Below are 21,197 nucleotides of genomic sequence, written 5' to 3' on the forward strand. Positions count from 1 at the left end.
AAACGTCTTTAAATAAATACTTTCTAAAAAGTCTATGAGGAAAATTAACGGGCATTTATTTTCCGGGTCTCAGATCTGTAAGAATGTGTGGAGGTGGAAGAAGGGATGTGGGAGAAAGGGGAGATGGGGGGAGGGTAGAGGACATGAAGGAGGAAGGAGAGATGGAGGACAAGGAGGGGGAAGTGGAGGAATGGGAGGTAGAGGACATGAAGAAGGGGAGATGGGGGACATGGAAGAGGAAGAGGAGTTATGGGAGGTAGAGGACATGGAGGAGGCCTGTGGCGATATATAGACACTGAAGCATGCCAGGAATGGATTTGGCACTGGTGGCTCCCCCCCCCCACCCCAGTTAGTTGCATGCATGGCTAGAGAAACAATAGTCCATGGATACTGCGATCAGTGTGATGTGGGTGAAATGCTCTGACCTGAGAGAAATTAAAGGGTGGTCGGTTACAGTAATAGAATCATTGGTCACAACAACAGAGCCTATGGACCCAGTATTGAATGTAAACAAGTGTAATGCTTTATGGTGTCGTCCACAGTTAACAGTCTTGTATTGAGTTGTGCTTGAAATGTACTGTAATTCTCCAAAACTGTTAATAAATTATCAATTATCAATCAATCAATCAATCAAGCAACAGTAAACAAACATGTTTGTGTTTTTGTGTAAATCAATTATTCTACCTCCTTACTGTTGACTTTAGTTTGGATTTGCCAAATTAAGAAAGAATAAAAAATCCCACTTGTGTGAAGCCCACTGTATTTATATCGGCCACATGACGTTGTGACTTAGTGCCTGGCCTAAACAAACATTAAAGTCCATAGACTTGGCTGGCAAACGATTTACGTCATACCGGTAAGAGCTCTAAACAAACATTAAAGTCCATAGACTTGGCTGGCAAACGATTTACGTCATACCGGTAAGTGCTCTAAGCAAACATTAACGTCCATAGACTTGGCTGGCTTTAAAGTGCTCTAAACAAACATAAACATCCATAGACTTGGCTGGCTCTAAAGTGCTCTAAGCAAACATTAACGTCCATAGACTTGGCTGGCTCTAAAGTGCACTAAACAAACATTAAAGTCCATAGACTTGGCTGCCATATGACGTAATCTTCAAAAGCCATGCATTGGAGGGGCTAGCGCCTCCAAAAGACTGTCACAGGCCCGTAGACTATGGAAGGTCGGGCTCCCTGGTCGTGTCATACTAAAGATTCTTTTTACCTAAGTCCCTGTGACAGACTAGGCTGTGTCCAGGGGGTGTACTTGTACATCAAGCTGCCTCACGCTCCAGAAACAGCCAGGAGATAGACTCCTGACCTGTGGGCTACATGACTCAGGAACCATGGTTCCCAATGCTACTTACATGAAAACTGAAAACTGGCAAACAGGATGGGACTCACACAACCATTGCACAATTCATGCTGAACATCTAGGCAATTTCTTCTTTTGGACTCATTTATCATTTCTTTGTGTAAGAATTTGAAACAGTGACAGATTCAGCAATACATATATGTGGAAAAATGTTACTGATAGCCTACTGTAACCTTTCCCAGCATACCAAGGTGCACTCTATTTTCATTGGGTGGTCTGCTCTTAGGCCCTTTCATTCATTCATTGTGTGTGTGTGTGTGTGTGTGTGTGTGCGTGCGTGTGTGCATGCGTGCGTGCAGAGAGAGAGAGAGAGAGAGAGAGAGAGAGAGAGAGCGAAGAGGGGGTGGGGTGATGTCATGAGAAATTCACATCAAAAATGTGTTTTAATCATCTATTATTTTCCATTGCCCAGGCTGTTCTCCCTCTTTCATTGACCCTGAGAGAATATTGAATTGACTGCAATAAAGGACCACAGAGAAGCCTTCTCTGAAGGGTGTTTGTATATGTGTGCATATGAAGGCTAATGTGGCCTACTTGGACAGGTGGAATTGTAAAGTATCCCTGACCTTGAAAGATGACTAAATGCTACTTTAGCATCATACAGAGTGAGTTAATGGTGTTTATAGTTTCCAGACTAACCAGAGTTGCTTTGATCTGCTCGCTTCGGAGTGCCACCCGGTTGGTTGGTACTTTTGTTGGTAGGCTATCCATCTTGAACCCATTGACTCGGATTTTTCCAGCCCACTCGAAGTTGATTGGCGTGCAGGAGAAGGTGACTTGTTGTTACCGGTCCTTTCCCTGTAATCAATTTAGGCTTTTTATAGCATACCGGTAGTTTATTTACAACACATGGATGTAGTCTCAATTTGGTGTATATTCAACAAAAAGCTACAGAGACAGAGGCTAGAGAGATCAAACAACCTGAGTCTTGGTAATGCGACGTCAGTCTCCTGAGTCCTGGCCGGTCCTGACTCTCCTCTGAACTGAGCCAACTACGTCACTCACCGGCACTGAGGGCGAGTTACACCGCAACCCGTATTCTAACGAATTATGTGTCTAAATCTAGAATTCGTTGGTAGCGTAAGTTTCCAGGCTTTGCCCAACTGATAAATATCAACTAACCTGCCTGTAACATGGTCTGTAATTACAACCAAGTCTGTTCATAGGCGAAAACTAATTTTTACAACAGTTTACAAAACGATGACCCCTTGGGTCACCGTATTCAGTAGGTTACACGCTGTGGTGTAACATTCTGTTCAAGCGCAGCTTCCCATCGCACATTTGAGCAGCAAGCCAGCAACGGTCCGGACATCCAGTCATCCACACAGGCACTGGCAGGATCGCGGAAGACAACATTGGACACGTTTTCACTGTCTGGGCTGGTTGGGACGCTTTACGTTCTACGTGTAGCCTAAACCACAGGTAATATCCATAGAGTATATATATAATAGAGACTGAACTAGCGCGAAGCTCCGCCCCCCCAGCTATTCATGTCAGTGGAAGTTGCTCAGTGGCGTTTTGAAGCACCCGGAAGACTGCCGGAAGTCCCTCCCAGGACCTCAACTTTGAGGTCCTGAGTGACGTAGGGCAACCGAGCGCTCAACGTTAAAGCCCAGCTGCACGGGGTTTCCCGGTCATGAATCCACGGGTCCGCCTGTAGTCCCTCGTCCTACCACTAGGACCTAGAGCTTCAACGTTGGAAAGCCTGCCTGCCCCCTTGGTAATATCAGGTTACGCTGCACAGTCCGTATTTATCCTTCTAGTTCTACGCATTTTCTTTTCTTTGTCAACTCCGGCCAGACCTTACACCCGGCCGGAGCGACCAGTTTGCTGTCTTATCTATTCTATACTGTAGCTGTTAACTGTGTAAACTGTGTGTTCGTTGCTATGGCGCTGCAAGGCAACAACGTCCCACCACCTGCTGCAAACGCATGTCTTTGTTACACATGCAGGTATCACTACACAGACAAAGCGCTCTTTTCTCTGCAAAGTAAAATAATTATATATTTTTTATCTCACCAATTTATTGTTCACCTATATCCAGTCGTTTTTTGACTGGACTCGGGATGGAATAGGGCAGGCTATGTAAGTACACCAACAACATAGTTCATGGCTAACGTTAACACGTAAAGGTGGATTATTGCATACAGTTTGTTGTGTTAGTGATAAACTGTTACGACTTGACTATACTATTTTTTTGACAGTTGGCTGGCGGAATTCAAATGCTCCACTCAAATACGTAACCGTGTATCCTAGATTGACCTTACCTACCTGACCAGTGACCACACACACACAAATGCCACAGAGAATCAAAGGTCGTTGTCAGTCAAGTGTGCACGTTGATGACTCTGGTGCCAGAGGCTCTGGGTTAGCACACAGTGTGCCACACACCACAGAAGCAGCGCCTCTCTGGCACTATCCATCTAACAGCTTCTTGTGTGCTTCGTGTATTCATTAGCGGTTTAATTATACCAAAGAAGACATAATAAAAAAACAGAAAAATATGCAATGTTTAAAGCTACATTAACACAGCTACAGTCTAATCTAGTCTCGACAGCAAATATGCAATGCTAAAATTATTTATAATTTAATTGTAAAGGTGTTACACAACTACTACACAGCTAAGCTCTCCCTAAGTCTTCTGATAGACAGAAAGTCAACTTTCAGTCTCTGGATAAAGTACCCTTCCGTCTTTTTTCATCATATTGATTGAATTATACCAAGCAGTACCACAAGATTGATAAAATACAAGCTGCTGATTACCAGAGTGACAAGACAACCTCAGCATGGATGAACAGACAAAACAGCAGATGTTCTCTGTGAAGGTGCCCAGTGGTACATCATTTTCTTACATGCTTTCTAGTTGCTGTAGTTAGGCATCAAGGCATGCAGAAGGCAGGCTTGAGACACAAAGAAATTCCATTATCCCTCATCTCCTGTCTGCTGTGACAGAGAGGAGGAAATCATCATACTGTGGTGCCGTGAGGCCAGGAAGGAGGGAGAATTATGAGTCAGAATGGAGGAGACAAGAGAACTGTCAACCTTTAAATCCCTCTGCCTACAAGCTGAGGAGACAGCTCACATGCTTATTTTAAGAGCTAGACCGGATCTATTTTTCACTCTTCAATTTGCATTTCAATTTAAAATGTGCAGATGTATTTTTTTCATCCCATACCTTTTCAAAGCTTTTTTCTTGTCTTTATTTGTTGTTTCTGTAAACTATTATGTCTGCCGGTATTCCAGGAATAGGTGTACCTCTGTTCATTTATTATGTCAGTGACAGTACACAACTCTTTATCTCAGCTGTCTACAGGGAGGATTCACTTATACAGTAAGTTCGCCAGAGCAAAGGAGACAGTGGTGGGTCGTGGGTGGGAGAGAGAGAGTGTGTGTGTGTGTGGGGGGGGGGGACTGTAATAGCTGTGAGCACGCAGAGCCCAGCGACAGAGTGACTCCTGTAACCAGGCACGAAGGTGGCAACGCATCACAACGCTACACTCGCCCACGGATGGCTGTGAAGGAAGGAGAGGCTGAAGACAGGCACTCGACACTTATAGGCTCAACAACTTGCTGTCACTTCTTAGAGCCCCTGGGGTTTAACTTGACTCTCTGGGGTGTCAAGGCTGAAATATTTTACAACACCATGGCTACATCCACAGTGGACTACACTGACTACATTAGACTTATCTAGGTTGAGTGGGAGTTTTTTTTCTTTTGCTACCCAAAGCAGAAAAAAGGCGTTTCTCTTGTTTCGCTCCTGTCGTTGCGCCTAAACTGGCCCACATTTTTGTATGTGTTTGGCAGAGCATCAGTCTGGAGTGGAGGTAGTAAGTGTGCTGTGTGCCACGGTGGAGCCGGAGGCGTGGAGGAGAGGTGACGATGGGAAAATCAAACAGCAAGCTCAAACCCGAGGTTGTGGAGGAGTTGACAAGGAAAACCTACTGTGAGTAGCTTCCTGTCCTTTCCTTGTTGAGCTTGTTGTCAATGCAGTGCAATTTAAACTTAAATGTACTTCTGTTAAACCAGACAATGTTAAGAAAGCAAACACAGTTAGAAGGTTTATATTATATGTCACTACTCATACAGGTACAAGAAGCTAAATGCAAGTGTGTGAGTGCGTCAAAAGTACTGTGTTAGTAGTGTGTACTGTAACATGTTTATGTTACATTTCCAAATTAGGCTACATTCTGCCAGTTGTACTTCACACAGGTGTGCAGGCCTGACTGCAGGCATGAATTGTAATTGAGGGATTCCAAGCCAATTCGTGCAATGTCTGCAGAATCATTATTTGCAGACCAAGGCTATAATAGTCAGCAGGGAATAAGCTGACTGCAGATTTCAAAATCACCTGTGTAACAATTTTGATTGGTTCGGGTTTGGCAAAAATGTTATCAGCCGTTTTTCAATCATGCTGAAGTGATCTATGAATATAGAGACACTGAAGCCTTTGCATCAGCAGTAAAGCTGGTAGCTAATGATCAAAAACTGTATTTTCACATAGAATACATTATGACATTTATATGTTTAGTTGTATAACATAGTCTGGAGAATGATAGGGATGATGAGAGAAAGAGAGAGAGAGAGAGAGAGAGAGAGAGAGAGAGAGAGAACAATTTGGATTACAAAGTGGGTTGTCTCACTTGAGCCATTACAGCACTGAGTCCAAAATGACAGCGTTAAAAATAGGCCAATTTTGCCATTATCTGGCCAGTTTTTACTTTCAAAATAAATGATAATGAGTCAGATTAAAAAAATCAGGATTGCATCTATACTTTTTGTGGCCGTTGTTAAAAAAAATGATATCAATCTGTTGCTTTTGTTATTCCCGTTGCTTGTTATTGCTCTGCAGTGTGCAGGTGCTGGGTGGGAGTTGACAGCCAATGGCTGCTTAATAACAGTGTTCTTTGCGTGGTGGCTCTCTCCGTGGTGCAACGAAGGAAGGCTGTTGTGGCAGGAAATTACTGTGGAGGAAGATTGGGCTTCGTGCTGAGATGTGGTGTTTTTTGCTACTATACTTTACTTGCTCTTTCTCTCTCTCATCTCTTTCGTCATGCCTGCCTGTCCCTCTCTTTCTGTCTATCCGTCTCTCTTTCTTTTCTCTCTCTCTTCCTTTTAGCCTTTCACCCTCTATCTCTGCCTTTATCTCCTAATTACCCTCTTTGAGCAGGGAATGGAATAGTATCATTAGGATGTTATCTGGTTAGCATTGCTTAGAGAGACACAGAGCTTCCCCTTCCAGCATGATCAGTCTCCCTTGCTCTGGCCTGGTGTGACTGTGAACCTTTATCATTTCAAATTCTCCCTGTATCCCATTGCCTCTTTCTCTACTGTTTCTTTTTTATCGTAAAAGCTTGACCATTTGTGTTGAGTTCTCAGTGGCAACTGGCAGGAAAATCAAAGTAACTTTTGCCCTGGTAAACAATGCCCCCTGTTCACAGGCAACCAACAAGTAATCTTTAAATTTAATTTAATAAATTCAGGCTGCTATTCCTCTCACCGTTCTGGGTAGGTACGTTGTATTCTGATTTTACTTAACGCACAGTATCTGCATGCTGCTCATTTGTGTCCTTCCTCTTGTGGAAGTTTTGGAAAAGCTGAAACACCTGTATGACCTAATCATTATTAGTTTGTTCATGACATGAACCATAGCAACAGTTGCCTTTGCCTACTCAGAAACAAACCAAAGCTGAGACTTTGGTTAGCTAATGTTTTCAATGTGCTCCTAGCGAAAGATTATTTTTATACCAGTTGTGCTTCAAGCTAGACTACCCCAACTGAAAAATGGTGTACCAATACCAAATTAGTGGCCTTGAATCTCGTGGAAAGCCCAACCATGCTATTAAACTGACCACAGGATGTAGAGTAGGTTCATGTATTGGAGTGGCAATGCAAAGCCTAATGCCTGATTTGATTTATACTTGGTTGCAAACTTGCATGCCATGGACAGACTGCACCAAAAATAGCAGATCTACAAGCTCGGCTATTTCACTCTGAAGTTGTCAGATGATCCACAGAAGGTCTCAATAGTGGCAGAATGCAAGTTTGAGTGGTGTAGCTACTGTAGCTAGCACACCCTGCAGCGGGGAGTGGGCTCTGTTTTTCCCTACATAGGCTGATTACATTACTGACCATTGCCTCTGAGTTATGTAATACATTCTGGTGAAATTGTTTTTGCTTTGGTGAATTGCCCCCATTTTTTGGCTCTATTGACGTTTTAGGCCAATTTAATGGTTGCTTGCCTTGGCTGACAGTTGTGAGATTGACCCTGGCATTTACTGCCTAGGAATGGGTCACATAATGGGCTTTCTGGTTGAAATGCTGAGCAAAGCAAATTGAGGCCAAAATCTATGCAGAGATTACCTGACCTGGCTACCTTATTTATAGCCTCTGTATTATTCTGCTCCCCACTGCGTTAGGTTATGGCATGGCAAGTTTATTTGTATATTAGCACATTTCAACAACATTAAGCATTAAGACATTAGGATAGAACATTGAGACATGCAAAATAAACATAATACAAGTGAATGCAATAATAAACATAATTGAAACAGTTACTTAGAGTTTACTAGACCTGCAGTTTTCGACTTTGTTCCAGAATCCAGATAATGTGGTGCATAGATATAAACTGCTTCTCCACTTTCAGTTCTTCTGACTCTAGGTTCAGAAAGCAGACCTGGCTGTCCCACACAACTTAAGAAGTCTGGAATGGTTCATGGTGTAGGCCATAGAACAAGGTCAGGCTATTTTGGCCCTAAACAATTCAATGCTTTATAAAAACCAATAGTTATTGTAATTTGTAAATTATCTTCAGCAGAAGACCTATCTTGAATACAATACGTTTGATAAGCAGAATCAGATCAGTGTAGTGCCTCAATAGACCGGTAAACACAACTGAAGCCAGGTAATAACTGTGGTTGTGTTTCATTTTGGTGTGACTGCATACAGAAACACTTCACTTTATTTCGTCAAACTATATATACAGTATGTAATGTATATGTGGAATGGATTCAAAGGTGATATCTATGCCACGGCAGTGTCAGGGAGATAATCCTTTAGGCACCATGATGATGAGCTTCTATTTGTTGTATATGTAGCATCTAAAGTTGATCCCTCAGGATATTTCTGCGTGCCAGCCTGCAATGCACCTCTAACGCATTGACTGGGATTTCTGCCCACGTCAGGCCTCTAGATTGGCGTGCAGAAGGTGACCCTGTAATCATGATCAACATAGGTGGTAATGGAGGTCCTTTATCCGAAGCCTTAGAGCAGGTTGTATTCAACAGCCACTCCCATCGGACCACCAGGTTAAACTAATGGCATTGATTCCAGCGCTTTTTTTCAGCTGTTTGCCCAGGGGTTGAGAGGAGGAAAATTGCTTTTGGTTACTTAAGAAAGAGTTAAGAGTCGAGGGGGGACCCGGAAGGGATTGCTTGATTAGGTACTGGAAGATGATAAAATGCTTGTGTGGGCATAACATATCCTGGTCCCGTAACTGCTCTCTTTCTTTAATCTATTCCTGACCTTCTTTTCCCTTGAATTTAGTTTTCACTTGTCCACTACTGCTTGGATCATTTATTAAAGGCAGGGCAACAGATCATTTTAAATGCTGTATAGTCTATTGTGGGGGGAAAATATCATAAACAATACATATGTTTTATAAATGATGGAAAAGGGTTTTTGAACAGCTAAATCTGCCCTTGAATGCACATTCAAATATACCAAGCAGATTTGTGATGTAAAATAAGCCCAGCCTGGTAAACTCACCTAAACTCCCTATAAACAAATGCAATGATACTTGTTATATCATTAATATACATATAATTTAACCTTTTACATGAGAGAGATTTACATGCAATTTACATGCAAACGTCTATTCTAGACGTTTGCATGTACATTTATAGGCCAATACCCAAAGCAATACAGCTTACACATTGAGCAGCTTCCTTCACTGTTCAGTTCCACTATGCTACTTAGGGTCACCTTTTTACCTTTTCAAAACTTCTCCTTTTAAGTATTAATTTTAATAATTATATGAAAAGAGTTTTTTTTGTATTGATGTTGTTTAGATACTGCCAAGTATTTCAATATCAGAAGTTGTCCCATATCTGCTGCTCTACCTTTAATCAGAGCCATGTGATTTTCATGTTAATCCTGAGTTACAGTAATATGTAGAGCTACTATACAGAACACACCAACGACACTAAGCATCAATCAGACTTAATGAGCGAGTTGTGAATTTGACAAGTTTGCATTTGGATAGACAATGGTACTCTCTGCATCATTAATAACATTCATGTTTTTGGTTCACTTCAAAAGATGATAGGATTAGGCCAACATGATCAATGGTCTGACTACTTGGCTGTTACTGTTGCTTCTAACAATAGCAAGCAACATTTTGTTCTAGGCCACCCAAAGTTTTCCTGTCAAAGCTAATGTCACTCTTCATTTCTCTTGCAGTTACAGAGAAAGAAGTACAGCAGTGGTAAGCATTCATTTTTTATGATGATTTCCTCCATTACTGCATTCATCCATTCCTCCATTCCTCCTATTGCCTGAACAGTGAGGTGAAGTGAGTTGTACAGAATGTACACTGAGATGTCTTCTCTGGCAAAAATAGGGAATAGCCGGGGTCTTATGTTGACCCACTTGACTATTCATACATTTTAGCTCATGATTTATTTACTTACTTAAAAGATTCTTTTTGGGGCATTTTATGCTTTATTTAGAGAGGAGAGTGACGTAGAGAGACATTCAAGACATACTAGGAGTTTGATTCAAACTCCAGTCCTTGCAACTAGAAATATGGTTAGTGCACTAATTGGCTGTACCACCCCAAGAATGAAATATTTAAAGTGTTCTTGATAGTGTACTTGAACTTGAAGCAAGCTGTTTTCTCCCACATACGTTGGCGCCGAATACAAGACATCTTCTGAAAATAGAGTGACTTTGAAGCCTTCCTGATACCAAGACTGAGTGACTTTGAAGCCTGATAACACTGATGCAGTACTAACACTTCCATGATGCATTGCCCAACAACCTTTTTGCTCAATTTGCTCATACTGATAGCAGTAGTTATGCTGGGCCAGGGGGATAAAGGGACATTTTTCTTTTAGCCACTTAACTCCATGGCGACAGAGACTCCATAAGGTTGTTGATGTGTGTAACTAACTGTGAAATACCTACGGTGTCCATTCATCTGTGCATGGCCTAATAAATGTGCAGAAGTCAGCACTTTCTTCTCTGCTTTTGAGCCTGCCCTGTACCTATTATAACATTATCGTCACTGTCGGGCAGAAACCTTGTATCTCCAGATTTAATCGTTTTATGTTTTGATTTTCTTTCTACGTTTGATCTATTGGAACACATTTTATTCTAGTTCCATTTTTTGAAAAGTAACGGTTTTGTACCTACAAGGTTTCTGCCCCAACAGAGCAACAATATAATTATTGTAATATGTCAAGAAAGATTATACATAATACGTATTAATTAACATAACAGCGAAACCTCTGGCCGGGGCAAGTGGCAGAACAGGGGTCACTGGTGAGACTCATTACAGTTGAGGTATGCTGGTCTGCACATACATTTTTGCACAGTAAGCACAGACGGCGCAATTACACAGCAGGCACAGGGGCAAGAGACATTTCATCATCATTACGATGATGACCAAAGCTTAAACAATGAACACACTTCAGTGCTCCAGCTTTGGCTTTGCCTATCATGACCTGACTATGCATGCATGAATGGAGCTACGCCTCACTTATAAGCTATAGCTGGTTGCTACAGTTCGTGCCCTCAATTAAGAGGCGAGTAAGGAGCCAGGACACATTCACACTCACAGTCACACAGCAACACTGTCAGCCTATACCAGGGGTCGGCAACCCAAATTGTTGAAAGAGCCATTTTCGACCAAAAATAAATTCAAAATCTATCTGGAGCCGCAAAGAAAATGTACGCATTATAATGCGGCTTGCCAAGCTTTATTATCTCCCGGGTTGCAACGAAACTAGCATAATTTAGCATGCTTTCCCTGGAAATGTCTTTCAACGTTACTTTTTTTGTTGTTTGATAGCTTCTCACTGCAGATTAAACATACAGGCAGCCAATCTGCATTGGCTGTGAAGGCAAAAGCCTCTGTCCACGAACTGTTAAATCCTCTGTTTTTCGTCGGCTATCTTTCTTTTTCTACAGGGTAAACATTTCCATCGATTTTTTGTAATGCTACAGGGAGCCACTAGGCTGTTGCAGACCCCTGGCCTATACACACTGGGCGATGAGCAGGTCTACAGCCTCAGTGCTAGGCTAAGGCTAGCCTGTCTCATCAGGGGCTGCTTGCACATGGTAAACTCCTGAGCATTCATTTCACTCTGAGAAACGTAAGGGTCCATTTGGGTCCATTTTTAATTTTTAACACTTTAACACTTGGATTTAAAGTGGTTTTGTCTCGTCACGGATCTTTGGTCTGTCTGTACTCTTTACTAGAAGATCTGCTGCAGCGAGCACACCATGTCCGAGTGTGAGGGATGAGATGACATTATACCAGCGGAAATACCAGATGGTGTGTGATCTGAGGCATAGATATAGAAGAATTAGCATAGTTAGATAAATGCCTGTGCTGTGCATTATATATTGCTGCTCCATTCTAATTCTCTTGGAAGAGAACATCATTAGTATGCTCGGGACCCACCTGAAATCACTAACAGAATGTCATGGCACTGTGATGTTCCTGCCAACTCGACAGCACGAGAAAAATGTCCTGCACAACACTTTAGCAACCACCACATTATGCCACATTATGCCAAGTAATAGAAGCTATTGCCAGTAATTAATACTTTATCTTTATGCTGGCACACTAATGAATAATCGAACTGTACATGCCAACTGTGTGTCCTTCTTACATTGAGCTCACACAAAATATGCAATTACTGTACCATATGTTTTACTTCATATATTAAATGTTCTCTTAATTAATTAGTGGTACAGGTTTTTGTCTGTAGTCTGCCAATTATAGGGTTGGATAAATAAAGAAAAACAGGTCAAACCGTATCACAGAAATACTTTAAAATGCAGGCACTAAGCAAATTCTTGCACCCAGCAGGACTGGCTATTGCAGGAGAGTAACAGTGGGAAATGGGAATTAATGTAGAGAGTTTTCACATTAATTCATTTACTCAACTAGGTGGCATATGCTATGATTTTATTAATTCTTTCATTCGGATTGCAGTGGTGTCCACATAGGAAGAGAGTCCCTTATGGAGCCTTCATTCATTTATGGAGGGGACATTTAGAAACAGAGAAAGGGAGACAAATAATCAGGTCAAATAGGTCATGTTTGGATTATAGTATATGTATCCTGTAATTTGAATACCAATTAATTCCATGCAGTCCTAGCCAAGGCTTTAATTTCCCTGCATATCGTCAGACAATGAAAATGTGAGAATTACATGGTTCCCTTCTCTCCTCGCTGAACTGCCTTTTCCCAGCTGTTCCACCGAGCTTTTCTCTGTCTCTTTGACCATGGATCTGCCTTCATTATCTACCAGGCAGATTAAAAGTAAAGAGTTTATAGTGAGAAGCCAGCTAGACCGTAAGAGGAAAGAGATCTATCCTGGCCGTCATTCTCCATTAGACTCCTCAATTTCTCTCTCTCTCTCTCTGGCCTTAATTACAGCCTAGCCTCATTCTGGACCGCCTTGACTCAATCACAGATGAGCAAGTAAAGCTAACCGTTTGAACTTACCACTACATTGATGAGGAGGCTGTTTATTTGTTTTACTAGTCAGGTTTATTATTATGTCTCTGTCAATTTCCTCCATCTCCTCTTCACATTTATTATTTCTCTCAACACCTTCTTCCTTTTCCCCTGGACCATTACCACTAATGCAGTGTTTTTGTATTGAGCTGTACAGGGAAATTGCCTGCCTTTGAGTGACTGTGCTTGAAATTGCTTATGAAATGCTTCTATATTTAGGCAGAACTGAGATGTTAAGTCACTCTCTAGATAGGCCATCTCCAGGGGCTGGAGGAAGCTCATAGGCATATCTATCAGTTATGCATATCAAGAGAAGACTGGAGTGTAATTTGATTAGATTTAAACACTCTCTGCTCCCGCTATTGGATTAGCGTGTGCGTCTTATCTTCTAACCAGACAAATAGATTTGTGCTGTAAGTTTTTGATCTGGCCTGCTATATCAAAATGGATCAGTAATGCTTGTACAAGCTACAAACAAGCTGTAGTCTAAATCATTAATAATTTAACAAATCTCCAGTTTCACTGTAGCTCTGTGTACTCCTTGCATTATAAAATATTTTTAATGAATTCTGTATGTTTCCTTCTTTTTTTCTCTCAGGTACAAAGGATTCATCAAGGACTGTCCAAGTGGGCAGCTAGATGCTGTGGGCTTCCAGAAGATCTATAAACAGTTCTTCCCCTTTGGAGATCCAACAAAATTTGCTTCCTTCGTCTTCAACGTGTTTGATGAAAATAAGGTTTCTTTTGCCTGTTTTGTATATGTTCTACTTTAATTGTCTTTAATAAATAATTGTAATTAAGTAGCTAGGAGTTGGTCTTCCTTCCATCGGATATAAAGAGATTAGATATGTGGTTGCTGTTTGATGTGGATGGGAAGTTATGTTAAAAGCTCTGTAAAGCCTCATGGGAAGTGTTAATTTAATGGTCTTTAATGAGACGTCATGTGAGAACATGACCACCTACTCTCTGGTCAACTGTACATTTCACAGAATGAAAGGACCAGACAGTTCTCTTGTTGTTCATAACAAATATAGAAATGCTACTCATTGCGCTGCGTAATTACTTGTGCTGTCTGAGCCCTTTGTACTTTGCATGTCTGTAAATTGTATGCTGTCAGCTTGGTGTAATGTATTTTCTTTTTACAGAAACAGATGTCTCTCTCTTCAGAAACGTAACCTTTTCGTATTAAGCAAATATCTTAAGATGGCTCATGATTTCATGTCGAAGCATTAAAATAGCTCTCAAGCTGCCTTATCATTTCCAAAGAAATATGAATGGTGTAAATCTTGAAGAATCAAACCTTTTCTGTGGCATATGGTATGTCACTCCCTCCACAGGCATGTATTGATTTTGAGTCGGGGAGATCTGACAAACCCACTGTCTGATGTTTATCTGTGACCTTCATTAGTGATAGGCACCCTATAGTTAGAGAGCTCAGTTATCGTAATAAGTTTTATTTTTTTCTGACTTTTATAGTCACACTAATTTGTCAGTTCGTTGTCTCTAAAACAATGGCTGGCTGGTCAGATGTCTGAGAGATAGTCAGCCTCGCCTTTGGCAGAGATTTGAGGTTGCTGTCGAGACAAGAGTCATAGCTTGCCTCAGGCCTTATGATTCCTGGTAATAGGCCTATTTCCAGGAATTAGGGTGCTGTTATAGCTTTTGTTATGTGACTAAATTAGACCTGTATGGTTAGCATGTGAAGTGAAATGAAATGAATAGGCCATTCCTCCATTAAGATGGAGTCAATTTATGGTTCAGAAGATGTTTTTATTTATACATGAAAGGCATTTCTTTTCATGCACTGTTATTATTACATTTGAACGAGTTCCTTAGAGTTGCTTTGGTTGATGTTGTTGTGTTAAACAGCATCACAAGGGTGGTTTGAAATTTAAATCTGTACAACTGCTACTTTTCTAGTTCATTTGTATTCACTTACTTAGTATTCAACAGACATTTATATGCACATCTTACATCATGATAGACTCAGTAGTATGCTGCAGGCTATGATTTTAGGAATCCAAGTGGATTCTAGAAATTAAGAATTGCTCCAGAAAGATGCTTTGGATGGTTTTCCAACAAAACTAAGAGTAAACAAAGTCAGAACAGAAAATATTTGACCATATAGTGTTATCCTTGAAGTCCATTTATGATGTACAATCAATGAAAAACATCTTGGCATTATACAGTGGTTAACTGTGCATGCTTTAACTTTGCTGTGAACCAGTAGTATCCATCTTACTAATGACCAGAGGTGACATATTTAAGCCTCGGGAGAGAGCCAGGTGCAGGGCAGAAATAGCAGCTTTACATGGTGCAAACGTCTGGCCCCATTTTCAGCAGAAAACAGCAATGACTTGGTGAAAAGTACAGGCGGTGTTCTTGTCTTTGGGCCATTCACTTACACTTCCCATCTAACATTCTATCTTTCTTTCTTGCTGTCCCCTTCTGTCACTCTGCAGGATGGCCGCATCGAGTTCTCAGAGTTTATCCAGGCCTTGTCAGTAACCTCTCGGGGGACCCTGGATGAGAAGTTGAGATGTAAGGAGATTGGCCATTACCATTACACCCCTGGCATTTTGACACTTAAATGACAGGATTCAGGCTTGATTGCTATGCATTGCATAACAAAGAGGTTGGCAGCAAATTAAAGGTGGCTGAAGAAAGGCTAGCTGTTGTAACCTCAGGGACAGGCCCCCCTGGTGTGAGAATTGCCATTGGGGTCCTAAAATATAATTCTGGTCCCAGTATAGATTCCACTGTTAAAGCAACCCAATCGCCAGCATGACATGTTGACATTGCACGTTTCTGTAAACCACAGAGATGTTGAATCTCAACATTTCTGAATCTAAACCGATGTGTACCTTGTCAACTCAAATATGCAGTTCTAAAATTAAGATAAGGCATAGTTATTTTGGTTAAGATTTGAGTCAGAGTTAGGTGTAGGTTAGTTTCCCCAACATGGTCTGCATTCTCTTGACATCAACATGGTACATGAAATACTTTGCTACTATTCTGAAACGTTAAGATTCAATGTATCCGTTGTTAGCAGCAACCAGATTGGTGAAAGGCAAGCTGTACTATGGTTTTACATGTCATAGGCCATAATGCCTAGTAGTGACTCTCCATAATGATGCTTGTCACAAGTATGTCCATAGCTAGATCTAGTTTATCTCTTTTCTCATTAAAACAGTGCCCACAAATGCCTTTAATTATGTCAAAAATAAATTGTCTTATTGCTCTGTAAAGCACACTGTAATTAAGCAATTACATTTAAACTGGCAGCGGCATGCATTTTTATTTGTTCCCTTCTCAATTTGGGGTCACTTACAAAATCATCTTTTAAAACTTTGCATTACAGTGCACTGGCAAAACTCAAAGCTATTTTCCACTCAAGTGATTTTCTCTATGCAGGGGCCTTCAAGTTATATGACCTCGATAACGATGGTTACATCACTCGTGATGAGATGCTCAACATTGTGGATGCCATTTATCAGATGGTGGTAAGTTATACCAAACATTGACTGTTTAATATTTGACTTGAACAAGAATTATCACAAGGCTATATAGAGTATATACTGTAATGCTTTTATTTCCCAGGGGAACACTGTAGAGTTACCAGAGGAGGAGAATACTCCAGAGAAGCGAGTGGACCGTATTTTTGCCATGATGGACAAGGTCAGTAATATCCAACATCGAGGTACCGTAATATCACACAAAATACAAAAGGTGATTAATGCAGTAGTTGCATGCTCAAACACTCGAGCATGAAACATTCTTTCTTTCTTTTTTACCATTTAAAAAAAAGGCTATTAACAAGCGCTGTGATAGTCTTGCTGTAATGGATATTCGTTTAGCAATGAAGAGAACTGAATGTGCCTTCTACTGCCACTCTTGGGGCTTGATACTGGCACTGTAAAATTAAGAGCTGTTAGCTGTAGCCACCGCAGTGTCACTAACTCTGCCTGCGGTATATAAACGTCACAGATACCTTCCTCCACTACCAATGTCGAGTGGTAATGCCCTGTCCCTCGGCTCCCAGAGCCTCCTTAGCTTAGTGAAAGATGAGACAGAGTCTTATTGGGTGTGTGTTTGTCAGCTGCATGTCCCAACCAGTGCCAAGCTCAGCCCATTGGACCAGCTCTACAACACAGCAGCACTCAGTCATTTCACCCATTTGTATGGGTGGAGCAGAGGGGGCTACTGTCCAAGTGCATTGAGCTGGATCGGTCTAACAGTGTGGAACAGGACTGACAAGTGACTTCACTTCAGAACCTCTTTTGCCCCCTGCTGGCGATAAAGTGTATAAGCGTCTTCAATCGATCAATGCCTTTAAGTTTTACACCATGTCATTTGTTCTTGATTCAGAATGCGGACGGCAAGCTGACCCTGCAGGAGTTTCAGGAAGGGTCAAAGGCAGATCCGTCTATTGTTCAGGCACTATCACTCTATGATGGACTGGTGTAGGAAAGTAAGGTGAGTGGATTGTTAACCATCTAGCGACTACATGCGCTGATTGTTTTCTATTCTAGTCTGTGCTCCCACTGAAGAATAATTATACTTGCTCACGCTTATGTAGTCTGAGAAGACTATAAAAAGCAGGCTATTCAGACCGTGGGCTGGGTTAGAAAACGAAGAAGCCATTGTCATCTCCCAGTTTGTCCTTGTGAATTATTCAGATGCCCTACTTGACTGCTGGCAATCAAACAGTCGTGCAGCGCTCAGTGGAGAGGGATTCAGAGCCCTCTCCTCCCACTAAGCTAATAGCACTGCCAATTGTTGATGACATCCTGCTCAACATGTGGTCTAATGAGTAGCGAGAATGAGTTGTGAGACCATGGATGGAGTAATGGAGTAATAATGGAGTAATACTGTTTAGTGAGTAACTTAGGAAAACAGTGATAAAGTCTGCCTGATATGTTTTTATAAACACAGTAAAATCCTCAGTGTTAAGTTAATTATATGAGTTCAGTTTGGTTACATTTGCATACTCTCAGTGTTACAAATGGATGCATTTAGAGGATTGTACTGTAGGCATGTGTGAAATGTAAACATTTTGTGATACTACCCAGCATAATCAATTCTATGGTCGTCATTATTCCAATTCCTCAGATGAGTCTAGTCCAGTTTCTTCAAACACATGATGTACCAATCCAGCACCATCACACCTGCAACGCGAGGACACACCACCTGCCCTCCCATAATACCTGCTCACCTGGAAGGGGATTGCGTGAAGACCATTTGTTTCTGTTGCACTCTCGTATGGCCTTTGGTGTCATTAACTGCCACATCGTCATGTATAACTACGGACGGTAAAGGTAAACAACTATATCCTACAGTGTCACAGTGGAGTAAAAAACAGAAATTTAAAAAACATGTACAGTAAGTGAACCCTCGCTCATTTATCTGTGCTTCTAAATTGCGTGGCATTTGTGTGTGCCCTAGGACTTCAATTAAGAGCAATTTCCACACAGTGTTGAACCGTCGACAGTCCTGACTGAGGATCTTTCCTTTTAGTGTAGGGTGTAGTGTGTCTGGTTGATATCACACAGGAAATGTGTGTTTGACCCGAACAGAAATGAACTGCACTGCACTGCATCTTCACCACTGTGGAGAGACTCCCTGCAGGGCCGGAGAAAAGTATTTTCTGACAGTGTGAAGACTAAAGCCTGATTTATACTTGGTTGTGGATCATGTCCTGCAACCAAAAATAACAGATTTACAAGCTCATGCTGCGTCACAATGCACTGAGCGCAGCACGTTGTGAGTCTGCAGATTTGCTATTTTCAGTGCGAGACACCAGCACGCAACTAAGAATAAACCAGGTGTAACCTAAGTTATACAGCCATATTGTGTATTATATTGTATTAATGTAAATATGATTGTTTTTTATTTTATGCTTTGCTGTTTCTGGAAGAGGGGAATGAGGTTTGAAGTTAAATGTTTTTATTGAAAGTGTTCAAATGAATTGCATCCTGAGGGCAGTGGGGTGGGAGGGGTCATCTTTAAGAGATCATTTCCTCTCTTATTCTCTCGCCTTCTATGGTTCCTTTTCCTGAGGAGCTAGTTCCTTTTCGTTTTTATTTGCAGAATGTTGAAAGAGTGAGGACTTTTGTTTGGTTTATTTTACTATGTTTGAGGACTTTGCAACCTTCTTGTGTTTTTCATTCCCTGTTAGTGCCAGCGCCTCAGGGCCGGATTAACATCTCTGAGGGCCCCTGGGCACTGAAGCTCGAAGGGCCCCCCCCCCCTTCGCGCGCGCAACATTTTTTGCTGTTTTGGAGCAATTGCACTTTTTAGCTGCCCTTCTCACCAACAATAAAACACTAATCTTTTTAGACACCATTTATTTCATTCGGATTAGCAGGGAAATTTTCTGTGGAGTTTAAAAAAAATATATATATATATATCAAAACTTTTTTTTTTGAGGGGCCCCTGGTGCCCAAGGGCCCCTGGGCACGTGCCCAAAGTGCCCATATGGTAGATCCGGCCCTGCAGCGCCTACTCTATAAAATCCTGCGTACGGGTCCATTTGGTTACATTTGTACACTCACTGTCAGAGGTTCAAATAAATAAATTCACACAGAGGATTTTACTGTACATTGCCTACTAATGTCACACAGTCACATCCTGAATGACATGTCCAGGCAACACAGAGCATGTCCTCTCCATTCACATCTGAATTGAGGCTTGTTTTGTCTTTGACATCATACTCCACCTTCTGTGTGCATACACACACACACACACACACACACACACACACACACACACACACACAGCCCTCTGAAAGCCACAAACAGGCATCAATTCTGGTTGTAAAAAACTTTTGCGAGCTGTGTGGTTGCAACAGTCCTCTTTGTGTTTGTCTACAGACAGAGCATGTGATGATGCCTTTTTGTTTTTGCTTGACACTTGATTTTAGTTTAAACATCAAGAGGTTTTATCAGCTTCACTGTCTGGTATAGCCTTATGCAAATGATGTTTGGTAAATTATAAAGGTCATTCACCTGTTTACTAACAGTATAAGAGCACAGAATAAAATGCATTTAAGTGTCACTTTTTAAAATTAGTATTCTTTGATCTTTTATTTGTATTCCATGTGGATGGATTCCATTGATTTTATTTATGCACTTTGTGATGATGTTAAACAGTCAAAATGCATAAATGGGATTATTGTTCCAGTGTGTATTTGTATAATGATTAACTGCTCTCATGTTAATCCACTTTAATATGCTCAAAGATAGCTCTCAATCCACTGCTTTGTGGAGTTTGAATATTTATTAATTAAGTGTTGCACTGCCAGGGTATTGCACTAATTGGAGCAATGTAATTGTTAAGCTTTAGTGCTTGTTTTCTTTGAAAATACACTCTTTAAATGCCAACTTGGTCCACTTTATAAGTGTGTGCTATATAGTTGTTTGAAGAACAGTGAACTATTGTGTGCCTGCTGCCTTGATTAGATGGTTCATCTCTCAGGCTGTTGGCTTGATAAGCTATGATATGAACACCAACAATCACTAAACTATATAGTCAGTATCAAGGATTTCTGCAGCAGTGAGATGATAGGCTATCTATTCAAGCAGTGTGTGTTGTGAGACTATAATGTGCTCAGTTTAGGAGCTGACTTATTCAAAGTTTTAAAACTAAGCTACACCATTGAATTACAACTTTAATATTTAATTCGTGGAAGTTTTAAAGTGCCTTTGGACATTCTGTTTCCGTGATTTAGCATATTCTCCAACAATTTCTTCTGATTGTAGTAATAATAGCAAAGTTTCACCGCTGCGCATTCGTCATATACGCCGGCCAAACACGTGCAACCTATGGGCTGTAAATTAAATTGAAAACAGCAGAGCACCCTCTTTGCTCCTAAATTATTCCTAGCCAGGACAGTGAAGCTACATTTAGCCTATTTAGCAACAATTTCTTCCGCTTTCAAAGTATTTAGCTGCATAAATAGGCATTACCCTGGCCTACACGGAGTACATGCTACACTACATTTGTATCGAGACCAACAATAAAAGAACAGGCGGCGGGCCGGCGGCATGTTAAGCCCGTCCATTCACATAAATAC

General features: G+C 41.2%; 2 protein-coding genes across 9 annotated transcripts in view; one reads left to right on the forward strand and one right to left on the reverse strand.

Annotated features, from left to right (window-relative positions):
* The window catches only part of adamts13 (ADAM metallopeptidase with thrombospondin type 1 motif, 13), a 30,026-nt gene extending 27,490 nt beyond the window's left edge, over positions 1 to 2,536 (reverse strand). Inside the window, exons 1-2 of one of the 4 annotated variants that reach the window (XM_079516452.1) lie at positions 2,296 to 2,536; positions 2,014 to 2,172 (exon numbers count right to left, since the gene is read on the reverse strand). The gene's annotated coding sequence lies outside the window, so the exon portion shown is untranslated. Of the gene's footprint in view, positions 1 to 2,013; positions 2,250 to 2,295 lie in introns of those variants that run through there. The other 3 variants (XM_079516449.1, XM_079516453.1, XM_079516450.1) reach the window with 3 other exon arrangements.
* A 20-nt stretch (positions 2,537 to 2,556) lies between these two features.
* On the forward strand, positions 2,557 to 20,179 carry LOC306934034 (neuronal calcium sensor 1). Of its 5 annotated transcripts, none has more exons than XM_079516456.1 (9): positions 2,557 to 2,796; positions 5,179 to 5,317; positions 9,832 to 9,856; positions 13,722 to 13,860; positions 15,586 to 15,664; positions 16,538 to 16,626; positions 16,724 to 16,801; positions 17,492 to 17,599; positions 18,236 to 20,179. In XM_079516456.1, the coding sequence occupies exons 2-8, from the start codon at positions 5,254 to 5,256 to the stop codon at positions 17,588 to 17,590; spliced, it is 573 nt and encodes a 190-aa protein (XP_079372582.1). In that variant the 5' UTR covers positions 2,557 to 2,796; positions 5,179 to 5,253; the 3' UTR covers positions 17,591 to 17,599; positions 18,236 to 20,179. The 5 variants fall into 5 exon arrangements, with proteins under 5 accessions (XP_079372582.1, XP_079372584.1, XP_079372583.1 ...); XM_079516458.1 differs by having other exon boundaries at positions 5,187 to 5,317; XM_079516457.1 differs by lacking the exon at positions 2,557 to 2,796 and adding an exon at positions 2,846 to 3,094.
* Positions 20,180 to 21,197: the final 1,018 nt, after the last annotated feature.

This window comes from Electrona antarctica, assembly GCF_951216825.1.
Source record: "Electrona antarctica genome assembly, chromosome: 12".
NCBI lineage: Eukaryota > Metazoa > Chordata > Actinopteri > Myctophiformes > Myctophidae > Electrona > Electrona antarctica.